At 47.7% G+C, this 17,167-nt stretch overlaps 2 protein-coding genes across 4 annotated transcripts; both read left to right on the top strand.

Moving 5' to 3' along the window:
• Positions 1–668: 668 nt before the first annotated feature.
• LOC126576871 (uncharacterized) lies at positions 669–3,524 on the top strand. The gene has a single exon (XM_050238172.1). It carries the CDS (start codon positions 669–671, stop codon positions 3,522–3,524), a length of 2,856 nt encoding a protein of 951 aa, XP_050094129.1.
• A 6,290-nt stretch (positions 3,525–9,814) lies between these two features.
• LOC126574853 (shematrin-like protein 1) lies at positions 9,815–11,466 on the top strand. 3 transcript variants are annotated; one of them, XM_050235249.1, is made up of 3 exons: positions 9,815–9,956; positions 10,458–10,722; positions 10,825–11,466. In XM_050235249.1, the coding sequence occupies exons 1-3, from the start codon at positions 9,939–9,941 to the stop codon at positions 10,872–10,874; spliced, it is 333 nt and encodes a 110-aa protein (XP_050091206.1). In that variant the 5' UTR covers positions 9,815–9,938; the 3' UTR covers positions 10,875–11,466. The 3 variants fall into 3 exon arrangements, with proteins under 3 accessions (XP_050091206.1, XP_050091205.1, XP_050091204.1); XM_050235248.1 differs by having other exon boundaries at positions 10,458–10,728; XM_050235247.1 differs by having other exon boundaries at positions 10,458–10,731.
• The last annotated feature ends 5,701 nt before the right edge of the window (positions 11,467–17,167 follow it).

Genomic DNA, 17,167 nt, shown 5'->3' with positions numbered 1-17,167 from the left:
CAGGACATTACATTCGCAGCGCGCGATCGTCGTCTATAGCCGACGGAAAGCGAAAGCAAATGAACGGGAAAATACACAAGCGAGAGAGAAGGTGACATTTTGATTACTACCAGCCCCTCCCGTCTTCGAAGATCACCACGATCACTCCGAGCTTCCGAGCTTCAGCTCGGCGCAAGATCGAAAGAGACAAACGCTCCTCTAACGGAAAGTGAAAGAAGCGTGAGGAGGTGAAATGCGGTGCAGAGAAATGGAGGTCCGCGATCGAGTTTTCATCCCCACCTTCCCACTGCACGATGGAAATGCAACCAAACCGACCGGTAGTGGTGGCCGTTTAAGACGTTTCTCTCTCTCTCTCTCTCTCTCTCTCTCTCCATCTCTTCCACCAGGACACACACAGAGAGTGAGAGATTGAGGGTGAAAATCTATAAAACTGGCCAGGTTTCGGCGAAATGCAGCACACTTCAACCTCGATCCTCGACCACTTCGGTTGGTCTCGCAGTGAAGCAAAGAAAAAAAGGGAAAAGTGATTTCTAGTGACACTCCACGGCGATCCTGAGGAATAAGTTCAGTGCTGATAGACGGGGGACGTGAAAGGACATTTTGTGTGATAGAATCAAGGACAAGGTGCCTGGACAGTGAGTGAATTTGTGTTTGACCATTTGGTCAAGATGCTGCGAATGACGACGTTACTGACGTTGCTGGTGCTGATCCAGATGACGGCTTTTGCTGGACGATCACCGATCGTGCGGCTTGGCAAGGAAGGCCCCCGAACACTCCAGATGATCGGTGCGATGAGTCCACGGATGCTGCACCGTATCAGCGCAGATCTGAAGCCCGACGCTTCGAAGGTCGTTCACATCCAGGTTCCGTACTACATCGAGCGACCCAAGGCACCAGCTCGCCCCCAAAAGAAGAAACAATACCAACCATGGCCACCGGCAGCCACCATCCGAGGGCAACGCTTTGTCTCCAACACGAACCCCTTCCAGCAGCTATCGGGGGGGTCACCGATCCCCTTCAGCCCCGCTGCCTTTCCGTATACTCCGATCAGGCAATCGCCACCGAAGACGAAAGGACTGCCAGCCTTCGAACCCGGTGTCCACGATGTGCCCGGTCCGTACGATACTCCGTTCGTACCCGTCATGAAACCGAGCCCGGTCAATCCACTACACCGGGAACCACCGCCGGAGATCATGTTCGAACCGATCAGCATCCTGCCGCTCGAAGCGCCCTCCTTTGATACGCTGCGCAATCACGTCAACTTCCTGAAACACAAACAGGCCGCCTTCTTCGAGGGACAGGGCCGGGAGTTTGGATTCGGACCGTATGGTGACGATGGTACGCCGTTGACGGTACACCACGGTGACGATGAGGAAGCATTCCGGGATGGTGGTGAGCGAAACACACTGTCGGAGGATGATTTCGGGCAGAACGATCGGAAGTACGATCGACGTGGACTACAAGCAGGGAATGGTGATGAACGTGGAGTAAGTGAGGAGGACGATGAAGACTTCTACGATCCCGATGGAAAGGAACACGATCAGGAGGATCCGGAGCGAGAGGAAGACGATTTCGAGGATTCCCGGGAAGAGGTGCGACAGGTGTCGACGTTCGAGCCAAAGAAAACGTACACCCAAGTACGCCATCAGGAAACGGTCCGGCATGTACCTCGCAGCAAAGTTCCGGATGAAAACGACGAATCTAGACATCGAGATGATGACGATGATGATGAGGCAGATGAGGACGATCGTGCTGATAATGAGGGGGAGGACAACGAAGACGGGGAAGAGGATCATCGAAGTAGCGGACGAGCGCCAATCAAGGAACGCGTAAAGGTGGCCCGCAAGAACATCGTTTACTCGGAGAAGGGCCGTGAGGCGGCCAAGTTTGACCACGGATCTGAGGAATCATTCGGACAGTTTGAGCAACAGCAACAGCCGCAGGAGCAACCGAAGCGAAAGAAGTCCAAACGTCAGCGCATCAAACGTGACACCGTGGACAGCAGCAAAAGTGAAGACCAGATGAAGCAGCTACACTCCAAGGAGGAAGCAGTACCGGAACCACTCGCGATCGACGCGATCATACTGTTTGCCAACCTAACCGGAGCCGACTCTTTACCACTCGCTGAGGCACTGACCGATCCGCGGGAACTGCACGGTGACGAGCTGATCCGGTTTCTGGATGAAGCGATCCAAAACACGACCCAGTACCTACCGGAACCCTCGGCGCCCCGGAACCCGGAGGTCATTAACATCGTGTCGCCACCGAGTAACGTCGTCAAGTTCCCGTACTACTACCGGCCAGCGAGTGAGATCGATGTTGATTCCGCATTGCGGTACGCCGAAAACCTGACCACCTTCAGTACCGGACCGTACGCGAGTCGGGCGGACGTGGTGTGCAACGAGGTCGATGTGGACATCGCCGAGGAACCGGAACCGATTGCCGACGGAGAGGGTGGTTTTCGGCCGATCAAGCGTCTGCAAGGGCTCGGCGATAAGATTGACTGCCTGAAGGTGCGTCACTTTGGCAAGGAACCGCTCGATAATCCGCTCTTCCACGAGGAGTTTGTCGGTGTACCGCGGCAAGTGTTTACGGTGGGGATGGCCAGCAGTGGTTCGAAGGGTGCTACGGTGGCTCCTGCTACTGCCTCCCGGCAACCCAATCCAGCCGTAGCCGTCTACAACGATGTGATCCGGCACATCAAAAAGCATCTGGCTAGTCAGCAACGACGCAAGAACTCGAAAGCGGACGAACAGGACACGGTGATGATTGCGGTACCGCGCGTGATGCGTCTCCCGGCTGATGAAGCGGCTCGCGAGGATCAACAATCAGCGACCGGAGTTCAGCGACCGACACAGAAGCGTGAGGCACGGATCTTGACCTTCCCGGAAGCGAATCCAACGCTTCTCTCCAACCACGTCGGTATACCGATCTTCGACATTAGCAAATACTTCCCCCGCTTCATGATGCGCGCCAACGACGATCTGTACGCAGAGGAGCCGGAACTGAAGACACGGGAACCACGGTTCAGCACTCCAAAACCAACACCGAAGCGCAGCACACCGAAAGCGCAACTCCAGTCTCTCGTACGAACGGCAGAACGATTGGCCGAAGGTGCTGTTACCGTGGAGGAGAGCGTCGAGCGACAGCTGGCCTCGACCGAGAAGCCACGCGATGACATTGCCGATGCGTTCGATGATGTGCTGACGAGGCAACCACTGATCACTGGCTCGAGACCGCTACCACCACCGATCAAACCGTACGATGTGGTGGAGCACACGAAGGACGATGGGCCGGAACCAACGTACGACAAATCGGGACCACCGTACGCGGCCCTTGCCCTCGAACCACCGGTCGCACAGAGCATCCTGAGTCAACGACTCGAACCGATCAAGCGTAATCAGCTCGATTTCCTGAAAGCGAAACGGGCCGCAGTAACCAAGCCGTCCAAGGCGATCGTCCGCAAGCGGCCACAACGACCGACCGTCACGCGGAAGAAGGTCCTCGTGTTCTACCACCGATGAGTGCTGTCTTCGCACCCATCCTACCTCGTCTTGCCTGTAGAACTGTATTCTAAGTGTATTTATTGCCTTCTTTTTATCACTGCATATCGGGCACACTCTTGCCTTCGCTGCTGCCGCTACTACAGCTGCTGCTGATCTCCGCTTCAGAACCTTCCAGACGAGTCGCAGTAGGATTATGCACTCCAAGATGCACTTTCGGACTGCACTTTCTAGGGCACATGTGCTGGGGACGGTTGTGGAAAGTGTTTTCCGGGTGCCTCCTGCTCGCAACACACAGAACCTAAATAAGCATCCGCAGCAATGTGGCTGATGAAGAAGAGAGTGACTTGAGGTGAGAGTGAACTCGATGGCCGTGGAGGTGTCTTAAAGAAATGGTCGATGGAGAGTTGTAATTTAGTCTTTAATTGCGACGGAAAACAAAAACAATGTGAGTACCGTGATCCCGTGGCGGTGGCGCGTTGCACATAGATATGAGAAAGATTGGGGGAACATGGAGGGAGGGAGCGGGGGTAATATTGTTGGGGGATGGCATGGTTCGTTAATGAAACAGAGAGAGAGTCAGATTTCACCCCGCCCGGGGCCCGGAGACTACTAGAAGAAGAGCAAGTACGCTGTGTGCCGCTAGTAATTGAAAGCAGGCCTGTGCATGGCCTGAGCTGGGCTATGTTGTGGGTGCCGCATGGGTCGTGCCACTTTCAAGCATCATCACCTACGCCATCACGGGCCGATTGACTGAATTTGAAGAAGAGGAAGCAGAAGCACAAACTGATGAAAAAGAGGAAGATCGAGCCGCTCCAACAGCATCATCACCAGCATCAACGCCCCCCCGTGCAAGCCCGGTGGTAACTAGATTGGCCGGTGCGAGAAAGTTCAACGGCATTGCTTAGTGGCTTAGGGGGTGCCACAGTGGCCACATCCTACTCCGCATGCAGTGCAGTTATGCAACAGCCGGAGCCCGAGCGGTTTCGCATTCTTGGCCCAGCTTGACGTCCCCGTGGCTCATGGCGTCGCTCGTAAGGTTTATCATCGCGACTAATTGGCAGTACGAGAGATGGAGTGTCTGTTGAGGGACCTACCGGGGGTCACTTAGCAACGGGACACTTGTAGTACGCCGTAGTCGCCTGTGACGCATTGACGATCGATTAAAAGCCAAATAAAGCAACCCATCAGCTCAACAAGCGTGTGTGGTGGGCATCTCAGAGTAACATGTGTTGCAGTTATTGGTGCAGATTGATGTTGTGTGGAGGATAAATTAATGACGAACATTTGGTTTTACTAAGCATGTTGTTCTTGAAGAGAAGTGCATCCGAATGTCATCTGTGTTAAGAGAGAGAAAAAGAAACAATTTAGAAAAAAAAAACATGCAGGATAGTAATACAATCTCAATAGTTATTTAAACGATTTCTATTGGTGCTTTTGAAACAAAGTACTGTAGGTGAACAGCATCGTGGAATTCTTGTCTTGCATTCACTAAATATCCTCTTCGAACTACGCTTCATTTCAGGCTTGGAATAAATCCTGTTTGACCGTGGATAAGTTGCACAGTTCATGGACAAGTGTAGTCTACCAACTTCCAGAAATAAATCAATTGACGAAAAAACAATCAAGATGTATGTAAATTCATACGACCGACACCCTACTCTATCTGCGGGACCTATGAACCACCTACATTGCAATGAGACCCCAAGGTAAATCATGGGAAACGGAATGGAACGTTCTGGCATCAAACAAGACATGCAACGATCGTTGGCCTTCTCACTCTCTGTCTCTCTGCAAACAACGTCCATCATGCACACGCCATCAACACATTCCAGAATGCAGGACTGCACGCTGCATCCGGAAGCAGCTCTACCCGCTCTGCTCTGGGCTAGCAGCCCCCTGACCACCTGTTTTGCTATCCCTGGTATTGTCATCGCACACAACCAACACAACCTTTAGCAATTCCGACTTCCATTAGCATATAATTGAGATCGGTTTCACTTGGCATCCCTCGGGATCACAGCTGGAATCGTTGTATAATGCCAATGTCAGCTCGCTGGTTGACGTAATTTTCGTAATAGATTTATTGTCGTGGGGTCCGTTTTTACACCTGCCACCAAACCGGGCATAACGGGGTGGCCAGAGCTGAACAGCACAGATGGTGCCAAGCTGCCGGTTCGAATGCTAATTCGGTCTGATCAATCCGCAACGAGCCCCTCCGGTTGCTAATGTAGGGATCGGGATCGATTGTGATTGGCCATGAAACGATATGTTCCGTCCACCGCTCGTCACCTACCCACTCCATCAACCGGCATGGTGACGATGTTTAATAAACTTAAACCACGACCGAGAGAGATATGTTTTAATCACCAACCATCATCACCGCGGCTGTGTTGTGATGATGATGGTTGGTGGTGGTGGTGGTGGTGCTGGTGGCGATCAATCGGTAGCGGCCGGCATGTTAATCGCTGCACATTGTTTCCAATGTTCCAGCCCCAGCGATCGGCCCGCGTTGTTACGCGAGAAACAGTCATCGCACCGTCAACGGCCACACGCTCGGCGCTCGCTGACATTCGCGGATTGTTTAAAGGTTTATTAAAGCGCGTTACGCAACTTCCACCACTTTCCGTCATTTACTTCCTCACTGGTCCGAAAAGGGATCATAAAGTGGCCAGATTAATCGTAATCGAGGGCAATCGGTGGCCACCGGTTTTTTTTTTGTTCAGTGACGCCCATTAGACTCATGTGTGGCGCGCAAAGACACCGTTTGCTGTGCCGCGTGTTTCCGATTTTTTTTGCGTCCTTTCTTTTGGTTCAACTTCTCTGGATATCTCTGGGGTGTATGAGACGTGAGAGATAAGTATCGGATCGGATCGGAAAGACACCAAACAGTATCGTGATAATTGTTTTCCCTTTCAGCCGCGAGCTGGGATAGTGGCATGGTTTGCAATCCATTTTGCGTGAAACGTATTGCCACCAATTGAATTTAGCGATCTCAACTTATGATCAGCTTCCATCAGCAGATGATGTGATAAAATTGAGGAGGGCAAAGCATTTCGCTTTTATGGCATTGTTTTTCGACTTTTCGGAATCTGGCACGTAGATTGTGATAAGCACTTTTTGCTTGCTGTAGTTCCTATGGATTGATTGTGGAAGGGAATTGGCTTGAAATGGAATTTTAAAAATGTTTTTATGGAAAAATTATGAGATATTTCCAATAATTAATAATGCAAATACCTCATAACTATGAAAAACATTAAAAAATGGATAAATAGTCGGCAATCGCTAACAAATCTCTATTTAAATAGGATTAAAAGGACCGATAAGATGTTTGAAACGCCTCTACTACTACTACTTGTGTGATGAACGATCTGACTAAAAACATTTTCAATTGGATGGCTTCCTTCAAACACTAAGTAAATTTGTTCATATTGTTGCTCATCCATTTTCCTTGCCGCTTATTGCCGCATGAGGAAGTGATCTTGAAGTGTGCCGCGAGCAAATAAACAATCAAAACTCTCGATCTCTCTAACCAATTCTACCTTGCAGCGCGTGCTACACACCTAACCCCCGTGCTCCCCCTAACGAAGGCCAAAATATGCGACCAAAAGCCTTAGCCTCAGTGGGCCACATTGAAACTACCGAAAGGGAGCGAAATAGGTGGACTGGCTGCTGGAAGCTGGCTGCTCGTGCCAAACAATTGGATGGTTCGCACCGGGACCCAACCCATCCGAATGTAAACAGCGCGCCAATAGGCGGCACGCCAAAGCGGAAACATGACCACCGGACCACCGATGCGCGCTAATTATGAATGCGCATCAGCGTGATCTGACAGCGAGTGTCACCAGCACCAGCAGCACCACCACCACCATCGTTACTACCTTGCTTTGTGTCCCACCTAGTGTTAGGTATGTCGTGTAGTTCGGGTTTGGTCGACGCTTATCGCACCATTCAATGGCATTCCTATCAATAGTGGCGGTACAACAGTCCACAACCAGCCAACCAACAGTCCGTTCCCTCCCCTCCGTTTGCCACGGTCACGCAGGGCTCCTCAAGGTTTCGGATTGATTGGCCATCCGGCGCGTCCGTCCGCCGTTCGGTAGCATGAATCACTCTCGTGCGACTCTCGCGATCGTCAGCGTCACGAATCCTGGGTCCCGGAAAGCGAAAGTATCATGATTGGAATACGGTGCCGTTGCTGATGCTGCTGGGTTCCCCCGTTCCACTAGCCGTTCCAGGATGTGGCCGTGGTTGCATAATCGATACCGGCCGTGCATCATCCGATCATCCCGATTATCTATGCAACTCGATTAAACTGTCGCCAACGGCTCAATTCTCGATCGCGCGGCCGATGTCGACTGGATCCGTGGGATCGTGGGATATTAATTGAATTAAAATAATAGAGCTCGATGCCACTCCAAGCAGCACCAGCGAATGATGATGATGCGTCGTGACGAGTGCGAGGATTGATAGACGAAATGGAACATCTGAGGTTTATTGGTATAAATCAAACTCACGGTAAATACAGAGGCCGTTAAGTTCTATCCGGATATTCTGTTCTGAATCAATCTTGAACTTCAATCTACAATTGTACTACCGATGTGAGGGGAAAGGGATAAGAAGCTAGAGGTGCCAATGAAGCAGTTAGTGGAAGGTGATTAAATCAAGGATCGAAATAAAGATTTTTAAGCTAAGTGCAGGTCTCTGTATCACTGCAATTGTCACTGATTAGCAGAGTTATGCAATGGCTTTGAAGTAAAATAAAATATTTTGCTGAATTGATACCTTACATGCTTCCGTTAAATTACGAACAGAAACATTAATTCCCAGTCAATAGTTTAAGAATAGAGACTAGTTTCTACATTCTCATGACGTTATTATGCGATGTTACTGTATTCCTAGTAAAAATGAAACCCTTTAACGAGTTCTATAATTCAATTAAATTAAATAGTTAAAATTCAAGTTACAGCTCTGGCTAATTTTTCCAATAGTTGCACAGCATTATGATGCATGATTTTTTTTCCCAACTTCCCAACACATTCTCTGAAAATAGAAAATAATTTACGATTTTCCGCTGCTACGGCTGCGGTTTGCCTACATCCTCCCACCGACCAGCATGGCACTCCACGCCCTCCCCGAAGTCACGGACAGCGTCAAATGGCACATGGACGAGCACATGCACCGACGCACGCTGCAACCGCAAAACTCGCAAAACGCATTTCTCGCAAGGTCAGCCTAACCCACTAACCTAATGTTTACACAGATGCGTGGAATCTCCCACTGGCCCATGGAAAACCAGGCATTGCATATGCTCCATGCTCTCGAGAGGGAGCGGAGGAAAACTGGGACTCTGGCGAGACATGCACCGCCCATCATGCTAATCATGCGACCACCGTGGACCCAATAAAAACAATAAATATTAATTAATAATCGACCATGTCCAACATTCGCGCTAGCATATCATTTTCCCATCACTCCTCGTCGCTTACTACCCCTCAAACCTTCCTCTCTCCCTTAAGTGGCCATCATGAGAAATCACTTTCTTGCTAAAAAACACAACGGCATGATCGTCGTCGTCGACGTCGATCGTCGTTCGAAGTATCTCGAAGCCCCCCCCCCCCCCCCCTTTACAGAGAGGGAACTCTTATGTTTTTCCGATGCAAAATACACACGCGTGTGCGCTACTTTGTCATTGGCCGTCACAGAAGCTGCAGCGTGCATCGTGGTGGTGCATCGGTCCAGCGCCATACCGCGGCGAAGAACAATGCTCCGCTCCCTCATTACCTGCGAGGTGCATCTTAATCGAACGCTGCAATTGTAAGCTGCTGCTGCCACACCCACCATACCTGTCTCTCCCACAACCGCGGTCCGCGCGCGCTTCGGTGGCATTGAGGAAGATGACAAAAAAGTGCACCAAACGCAGCATAATTCGCAGCACCCTTGCCGTGCTGTGGTGAAGATTGTCTAATACTAATGTCTCCTCTCCCCCCAGCAGGTGGGCAGCCCTCTTCCACCTTGACCGCACCGCGCACTCCGAAAAGGCGTGTTTCCGAATTGCGCGAAGCGCGCGAGCATCACGGGGTGGAGTGGGAGGCCCAGCACATTGGATGGGGCCACCGCTACTATAATCAGCCACCTTGCGTCTCCACGACGCACGCCGTTTAAACCCCCCTCCACTCTAGCTCACTGATAACTGGCCGTTAGCTGGCCGGTCAGAACCCGGTCCCCTGTAGTCGCGTCGTACCCGCAGCTCGCAGTCACAGCTCGTAGTATATAAGCTAGTGGCTAGATCGTTTGCTCTTCAGTCAGTTCTCAAACGTTCAACCAACAGCCAGCTGTGCATCCACTACTCGAACGCGTTCTTTGCGCCGCGAAGTTTAATCTTCCAAAGAAAGTAAAAAAAAAAACAAAACTAAAACCAACTTTTCCCCAGCAATGGCCTCGTTCAAAGCAGTAAGTGTCCCAGTGGTGGTGTAAGGAAAGTGACGAGATTCCACGAGAGCATGTTTTGTGAAAAATCGCTTGAAATCGGCTTCGTCGCTTCCATGAATTGAAGTCTTTTGATCGCATTCAAGCTAAACGATGCACCATCGGTTCGCGATTTCGCTTGTCAGATAGTTTACTGTTTTTGGATTCAAAATGATGGCCTCAATTAACTGAAAACACATTTGAACGAGTACTAACGGTGAAAAAAAATACTAAGAAAATTGGGTTCGTCGCTTCCTTGCATTGAAGTCTTTCGTTCGTTTTTAAGCTAAACGATGTGCCTTTCAATCGCGATCGTGCTTATCAGATAGCTGACTGTTTTGGCAGCAAAATGGTGGCCTCAGGCTAATGGAAAACAAACGAAACCGCAGTCGGCGGTGCCCTTGATCATCCTGGTTGCTCATTAGATCCCCTTCGCGCCAAGTGTTTGTTCTGACGATTTCTTCCCTCTTCTCGATCTCTACCCAGACCATCTTCTTCGCCTTCGTTGCCCTGTTTGCGCTCGCCACGGCCATCCCCGCACCGCAGCGACCGAAAGCCGCTCTGCAGCAGATCGAGCCGCGACCGGTAGCAGCGGCGTCGTCGGCGGGCGGTTCTCTCGATGCAGCCGATGAGCTGGAGGCCGGTGCGGAGGATCAGGACCTGAAGGGCGCTTCCTCCTATGGCTACGGATACTACGGCGGATTCCCGAGCTACGGCTACGGATACTACCCGGGCTATGCCTACTCCTACGGTTGGGGTCGTGAGTTCTCAAGCGAACGGTCTGTGGCGGGAATCCATTAACGGAAAATCTCTTCCCCTCTCTCTCTCTCTCTCTCTCTGTTCGTCTCGACAGGTTATCCCTACTACCGCTACGGTGGACTGTACGGTGGCTACTGGTACTAGAGCTACTAGAGCGATCACCAACCAAGACCACGACGGGCATTTCATCAGACAACCAAACGCATCCCGCATCTCATCCGCATGAAGCGCCGCTGCATCTCATCTGGAAGGAGAGACATGATGATCCGTTATCGCACCGGTACCCACCTCTTTCGCCTCAGTAGCCAAGGCGGGCGGGGGCCCGTATGCCTCTTGGTGCACCAAGTAGCACACTCGCTTCGATGTGTCTCTCCCCTATCTGGACGCTTAAAAATGCAACACGTTTCCATCTTCCATTTCTCCACACCAACGCCCCAACACTTGACTCAGCTCTTTGTTAAGCAATAACGTACCTCTGTCCACTCCCCACCCTACCCCTTTCTTGTCTATAACTTTGTCTTATTGTGCTCGAAAGTGACATCCGCCGGGTGAGCATGTTCGGTGTTCCGGGAGATGCCTTCCTGGTACCTGAACTCTCGTTCCGCCGCGGATTTAATGCTGCCCCCTAGTAGAGAAAGAGAGAGAATCCCTGCCTTTAGAAAAAAAAAGAAAAAAATCTTTTGTACATTATGGTTAAACTTCTTTTTTTCTAATAAAAACAAAGCATAAAACGGTACGCAGTGCGTTTGTCATTCTAGCTCCACGAAAGAAACCGCGAAGTAGGCTAAACATCAACATTTACGCTCCGAGAATACTTAGTTCCCATCGAACGCATCCTGAGAACCACTGCGCCAGCAAGCAATGTAACGGAACATGCCTAATCGCCCTCCGGAGCGGCCGAGCTGCTTTTCTTCTAACGGAAAGTGAGTGAATTTCCTCCGTTTAAATTCCCGAGCGAGCGCATGCAAAAATGCAAAATCCGGATCGGATCTTGATTACGCGGAAAAGGCTCATTGTGGCCGAGTGCTAATTGGCCAAGGCCACTTAACGCGCACCAGGCACTAGCGTTCCCCAGTGATCGTGCTGCGAAACAATCGTCCAAACGATCGATACGTAGCATTTGAGTCATTTTAACGAACGCAACTCACAACTCGCACCGACGTTTTGCTCCAATTTGGTCTCTCATTCATTGCATTTTCCGGAAAAGGCATCCCTCAAATGTACGCACACGCGAACGCAACTCACACTCGGCCTCGAGAAGCGTTGCATTTGCATACCACTTTGTTGTGGCGTGTGTCGCCAGCTGGCTATAGAAACCTTACACCAGTGAGGTCCGGATCCGGGAGTTGACAATTCATTATCGATTCACAGCACAACCACGACGTGCGTACGACCGTCGATGGCGGCTGTTTAGGTGCCACCTAATTAGGTGTCTAAGTGGACCGTGTCTTTCGGGATAGCGCTGCATTCGAAGCGGCGGGATGGGATGTTACTTCATTAACCTTCAGAGGTGTACTAACTCAGTACTAACGGATTGTATGAACCGGTTTGCTTCGCCTAAACGATCTCTTTCGGCATTTGCACTTAGAGGAAGTCATTCTCGTTCCCGTATAACAGTGTCGTGGCCTCATCTCATCTGCTTCAATCAACTGTTCGAACAGGAGTTACTGGTGTCTCGTGCTTGTACGGCATCAAAGGCGAATTTCACGAAGAAAAAAGCTTCGTCCGGGAGAAGCGTTAATCCAATTTCAAGAACAGAAAGTATGAATTGTATCGTATCAATGCCACCTGTGTTTACCGAACGATTGCAGGGAGATGACCTAATTTGCAAATAACGACATAGCATTGACCCCTTTTCCCTTAATTCTATCTGTTTCAGTTACGCTCATATGTGAAAGATAGATCAACAAAGGTTGTTGTGTTCCCATCTATGGAACTGCTTGTCGAACAACCGAACAGTATCCCCTATATAATACAAGCTCGATCCTGATGCAAACTCAAATTGTATCCAGATAAGATCAAGGTGTGCAACCAACATGAAGTTCTACAACGTTCTCATCCTCCTGAGTCTCCTGGCGATGGTGGCCATCTCTATTCATCTGCCGACACCACCACCTGTTCCTCTAGAAATATCTTGAAGTGAGCTCAACCGCCTTAGGAGATATATTACAAATCAGCAAAGCTCGAGGAATTGATCGGCGGCATTGTGGCACAACTTTTTGAAATTCTTTGGATAATTTGAATTTGAACTGAATGGAAAGATGTTGTGATTTCCAATTAAATAGAGAATAAAAGATAAATTTGTGAAAATAAACCAATAATTCACTATCGGTACACTATCTCCCGAATAGATTATTGTTTCTTTAATTTACGGAGTTTCTTCACCAATTTCAAGTCAACCATGCAACGTGTCAAATAAAGGCAAATTTCTGCTAATATACTTCGTACGAGAGATGCCTCCCCTTGACATAAAATATAGATATCTGCCACCTGTGTTTACCATCCTAACACATTCGCTTGTTTTAGCAATACCATTCAGGAGCGATACACACACTATCTAATGACAAAATTCCAAACACATGCTCAGCTCCCTGGTCTGGTTCTGTGCAACCGCTGTAAAGAATCTGAGCTGCTTGTACTATAAAATCTCTGCTCGATCGCCATTCAAACTCAAGTGAACATCTAGATAGGTCCAAGGTGTCAGCCAGCATGAAGTTCTACCACGCTCTCGTCCTCCTCAGCCTCGTGGCGATGGTTGCCATCTCTAGCGCTTTGGCACAGGAAGATGGAGGAAAAGTTGAGTCGAGTGACCAAGACGAAGGTCAACCGATCGTGCTCCCAGCTGGTGGAGAAGAGACATCCAAAAATGCCACAGAACGTATTTTCGTGACCTGGCTTATTGCGTTACTTAATTTATTCGGATGAACTGGAATCGAACTGCATCAAAAGCTGATGTAGTTTCCAAATAAATGGACAATAAATGATTAATTTGAGAAAGTAAAACTAATATCGCCTGACATACGATCTTTCTTTACTTCGCGAAGTTTCTCCAACCCCTTTGTAAACCGCGTTACGACGTTTACTAAAGTAAGACACGTTTTGTCAACCGTAATGTCCCATAGGATCCACAATATAAGATTATCTGGAGTTTCGAAATGTAACCAGCAGAGAGATATGGAATTTCGCTCGTTTTTCCCTTATCATCCTTGTCAATGTGTATGCTGTCTATGTCAATGCACTGTCCTGTGCTAATCTTAATCATTTCTATATTTTTCTTTCATTTTAGGGCCGTTCTCGCTGCGAGTAATCTCGAAAGAGGCATACAGCAGCAGGGTGGAAACGGAAAACCAAGTTAGTGGTTTAGTGGGTGTGACTCCCACACTGTTCCTGAGGAGATTCCTCAGGTTCGTACATTAGTATTCCAGCTAGTTTGTTAAACCGATCAAAAAATAAAAATAAAAAGGCCGTGCTGGACTTGGCCTAAAATTTAAGAACGAAAATATGAATCAGCCACCTGATTCTACCGTCGCAACTCATTCGTTTGGTTTTAGCAATACCATCCGGGAGCGATACACACACACTATCTAACGACATAGTTCAAAACATATGCTCTGTTTCCTGCTGTTTCCACTATAAAATCTCTGCTCGATCGCCATTTGGACTCAAGTGAACATCTCGATAGCTCCAAGGTGTCAGTCAACATGAAGTACTACCACGCTCTCGTCTTCCTCAGCCTCGTGGCGATGGTTGTCATCTCTAGCGCTCTGGCACAGGAAGATGGAGGAAAAGTTGAGTCGAGTGCCCAAGACGAGTTTCAGCCCATCGTTCTCCCAGCTGGAGGAGAAGAGCAATCCAAAAATGCTACAGCTCGAGGTTTATGGTCCTCGATATTGAAGTTTTTTCAGCTGTCGTAGTTTCCAAATAAATGGACAATAAAAGATTAATGTGAGAAAGTAAAACAAATATCGCCTGGAATACGATCTTTCTTTACTTCACGGAGTTTCTTCGCCGATTTCAAAACATGGCATTTCGCTCATTTTTCGCTTATAATCCTTGTCACTTTCTATGCCGTCTATGTTATTGCACTGTTTTGTGTTAAGTAATCTTTGGAAAGTTTTCCAAATTTAACCCTCGGTTGGGCACCCGGGTACCCGGGTACCCATTTCAAGTTTCAACGAAAAAATGAATGCCTTCCCGTCAATATTATTTTACGAAACTCCGGATCCCCAAAGTACAACTCATTTCACACCGATTTCGCTTTTGAATTGTTTTGATATCTCATATTTAAAGGTAATTATGGGCAGATGAAATTAACACCCGCCCAGTGGCACCCGGGTACCCGGGTACCCCATACGTTGGCTATGCACATGGGCTTTGTTTATAAACACAAAACAACACTTTTTATCAACATTTATCCATGTTGACGTGTTTATTTATTGTTAATTAGGTAAACTACAATATTTTGATGAAAATTTCATTACGTTTGAGCTTTTCAACGAGCAATAGGAGAAAAATAATCAACACATTTTGAAACCTTTTATGTGCAATTTAAATTATATATTATTTCTCAAACTGATTAAAGATGGTTCGTATAATGTAATTTGCTTAACATATGAGTAAATTATACACTAATCTTCATCAAAAAGGGTTTAGGCGGCATTTTCGTAGACCACAGAGACCAATATACATGGTGCGTTCAGAAAGTGATGAGACTGGATTTTTCCTGACGAAACGGTTTGAGATAAGGTATTGAATTTTTTACGCCAACGTAGAGACAGGATTTAGCTATTCAACGCACTTTATTTCATTCGGCTATGACAAACTGAAAGAAAATGGGACGATTTTTCGTGAACCATGTTTTTAGTTGATGTAACATCGTAGAACGCCCCCTTTCTATGGACCACAGCCCGAATCATCGCGGACCTCTTTCCTGGCATAGAGCCCCCAAACAGAAATGTATGAGGACTTGATGAATTACTGGCACCAACGGAATCTTTTTCTGTAGGTCCGGATGATCCGCGCCAGAAAGAAGGTCCGGATGATCCGCGCCAGACCAATGGCCCCAAAAAGGGGACATTCTACGGTGTTCCATCAACTAAAAACATGGTTCACGAAAAATCGTCCCATTTTCTTTCAGTTGGTCATAGCCGAACGAAATAAAGTGCGATTGATAGCTAAAACCTTCCTCTACCTTATCGTAAAAAATTAAACACGTTATCTCAAACCGTTTTGTCAGAAAAATCAATTCTCATTACTTTCTGAACGCACCATGTAGCAACTGGTCTGATCTCGTAGCTCAATTGTGCCCAATTAATTCAATTGTTTATGACTCAAAAGTGCCTTATGACAATTCAAAACTGATTTATTCGAAGAAATCAATAATTTCAATAACATATTTGCTGGAAAATTCGATCACTTTACGATCTTGTTGCTTGCTTTACGACGTACGCGGTAGAGAATGACCGTACGAAGGGGTATCAATGCATTGTGTTCATTATTATTATTGTTTTTATTGAATTTTGTTGCGATTTTTAAAGAAAAATACGTTCCGAAGACTCTTAAATTAGTTCTAGAACACATTTTTTATCATAAAACTGATACAAACGATGATACAAGAACATAACAATGCAATGCACATAAGTGGGGTACCCGGGTACCCGGGTGCCCAACGAAGGGGTAAACGCCGGGTGCCCAACCGAGGGTTAAACATTCTCTACATACAACTCTCTGTTTTTATCATTTTCTCGCTAATATAATAATAGTACAAGTTCGATTCCGATGCCAATTCAAACTGTATCCAGATACGATCAAGATTTGCAGCCTACATGAAGTTCTACAACGTTCTCATCCTCCTGCGTCTCCTGGCGATGGTAGCCATCTCTATCCATCTGCCGACACCACACCCTGTTCCTCTAGAAATATCTTGAAATGAGCTCAGACGCCTTAAGAGACATATTACAAATCAGCAAAGCTCGTGGAATTGATCGGCGGCAGTGTGGCACAACTTTTTGAAATTCTTTGGATGGATTGTATTTGAACTGAATGGAAAGATGTTGTGATTTCCAAATAAATGGAGAATAAAACATAAATTTGCGAAAATAAGCCAATAATTTGTGGTACACTATCTCCCGAGAAGTTTCTTTCTGTTTCTTTAAGTTATTGTTTCTTTAATTCACGGAGTTTCTTTGCCAATTTCAAATCAAGCAAGCCACGTGTTGGCGTTTGGAGCGTATCGAATTTCTGCTAATATTTTTTGTGCTGAAGTGACTTGAACTTGGCCTCAAATGTAGGTATCTGCCACCTGTGTTTACCATCCTAACACATTCGCTTGTTTTAGCAATACCATTCAGGATCGATACACTGTGTAGATACACATCCAAACGTATATCTATCTAACGACACAGTTCAAAACACATGCTCAGTTTTCCTATCGCTTA

Source organism: Anopheles aquasalis, chromosome 3 (assembly GCF_943734665.1).
Source record: "Anopheles aquasalis chromosome 3, idAnoAquaMG_Q_19, whole genome shotgun sequence".
Classification (NCBI taxonomy): domain Eukaryota; kingdom Metazoa; phylum Arthropoda; class Insecta; order Diptera; family Culicidae; genus Anopheles; species Anopheles aquasalis.
The sequence above is the reverse complement of the archived record's forward strand: the minus strand, read 5'-3'. Positions and strand labels throughout refer to the sequence as shown.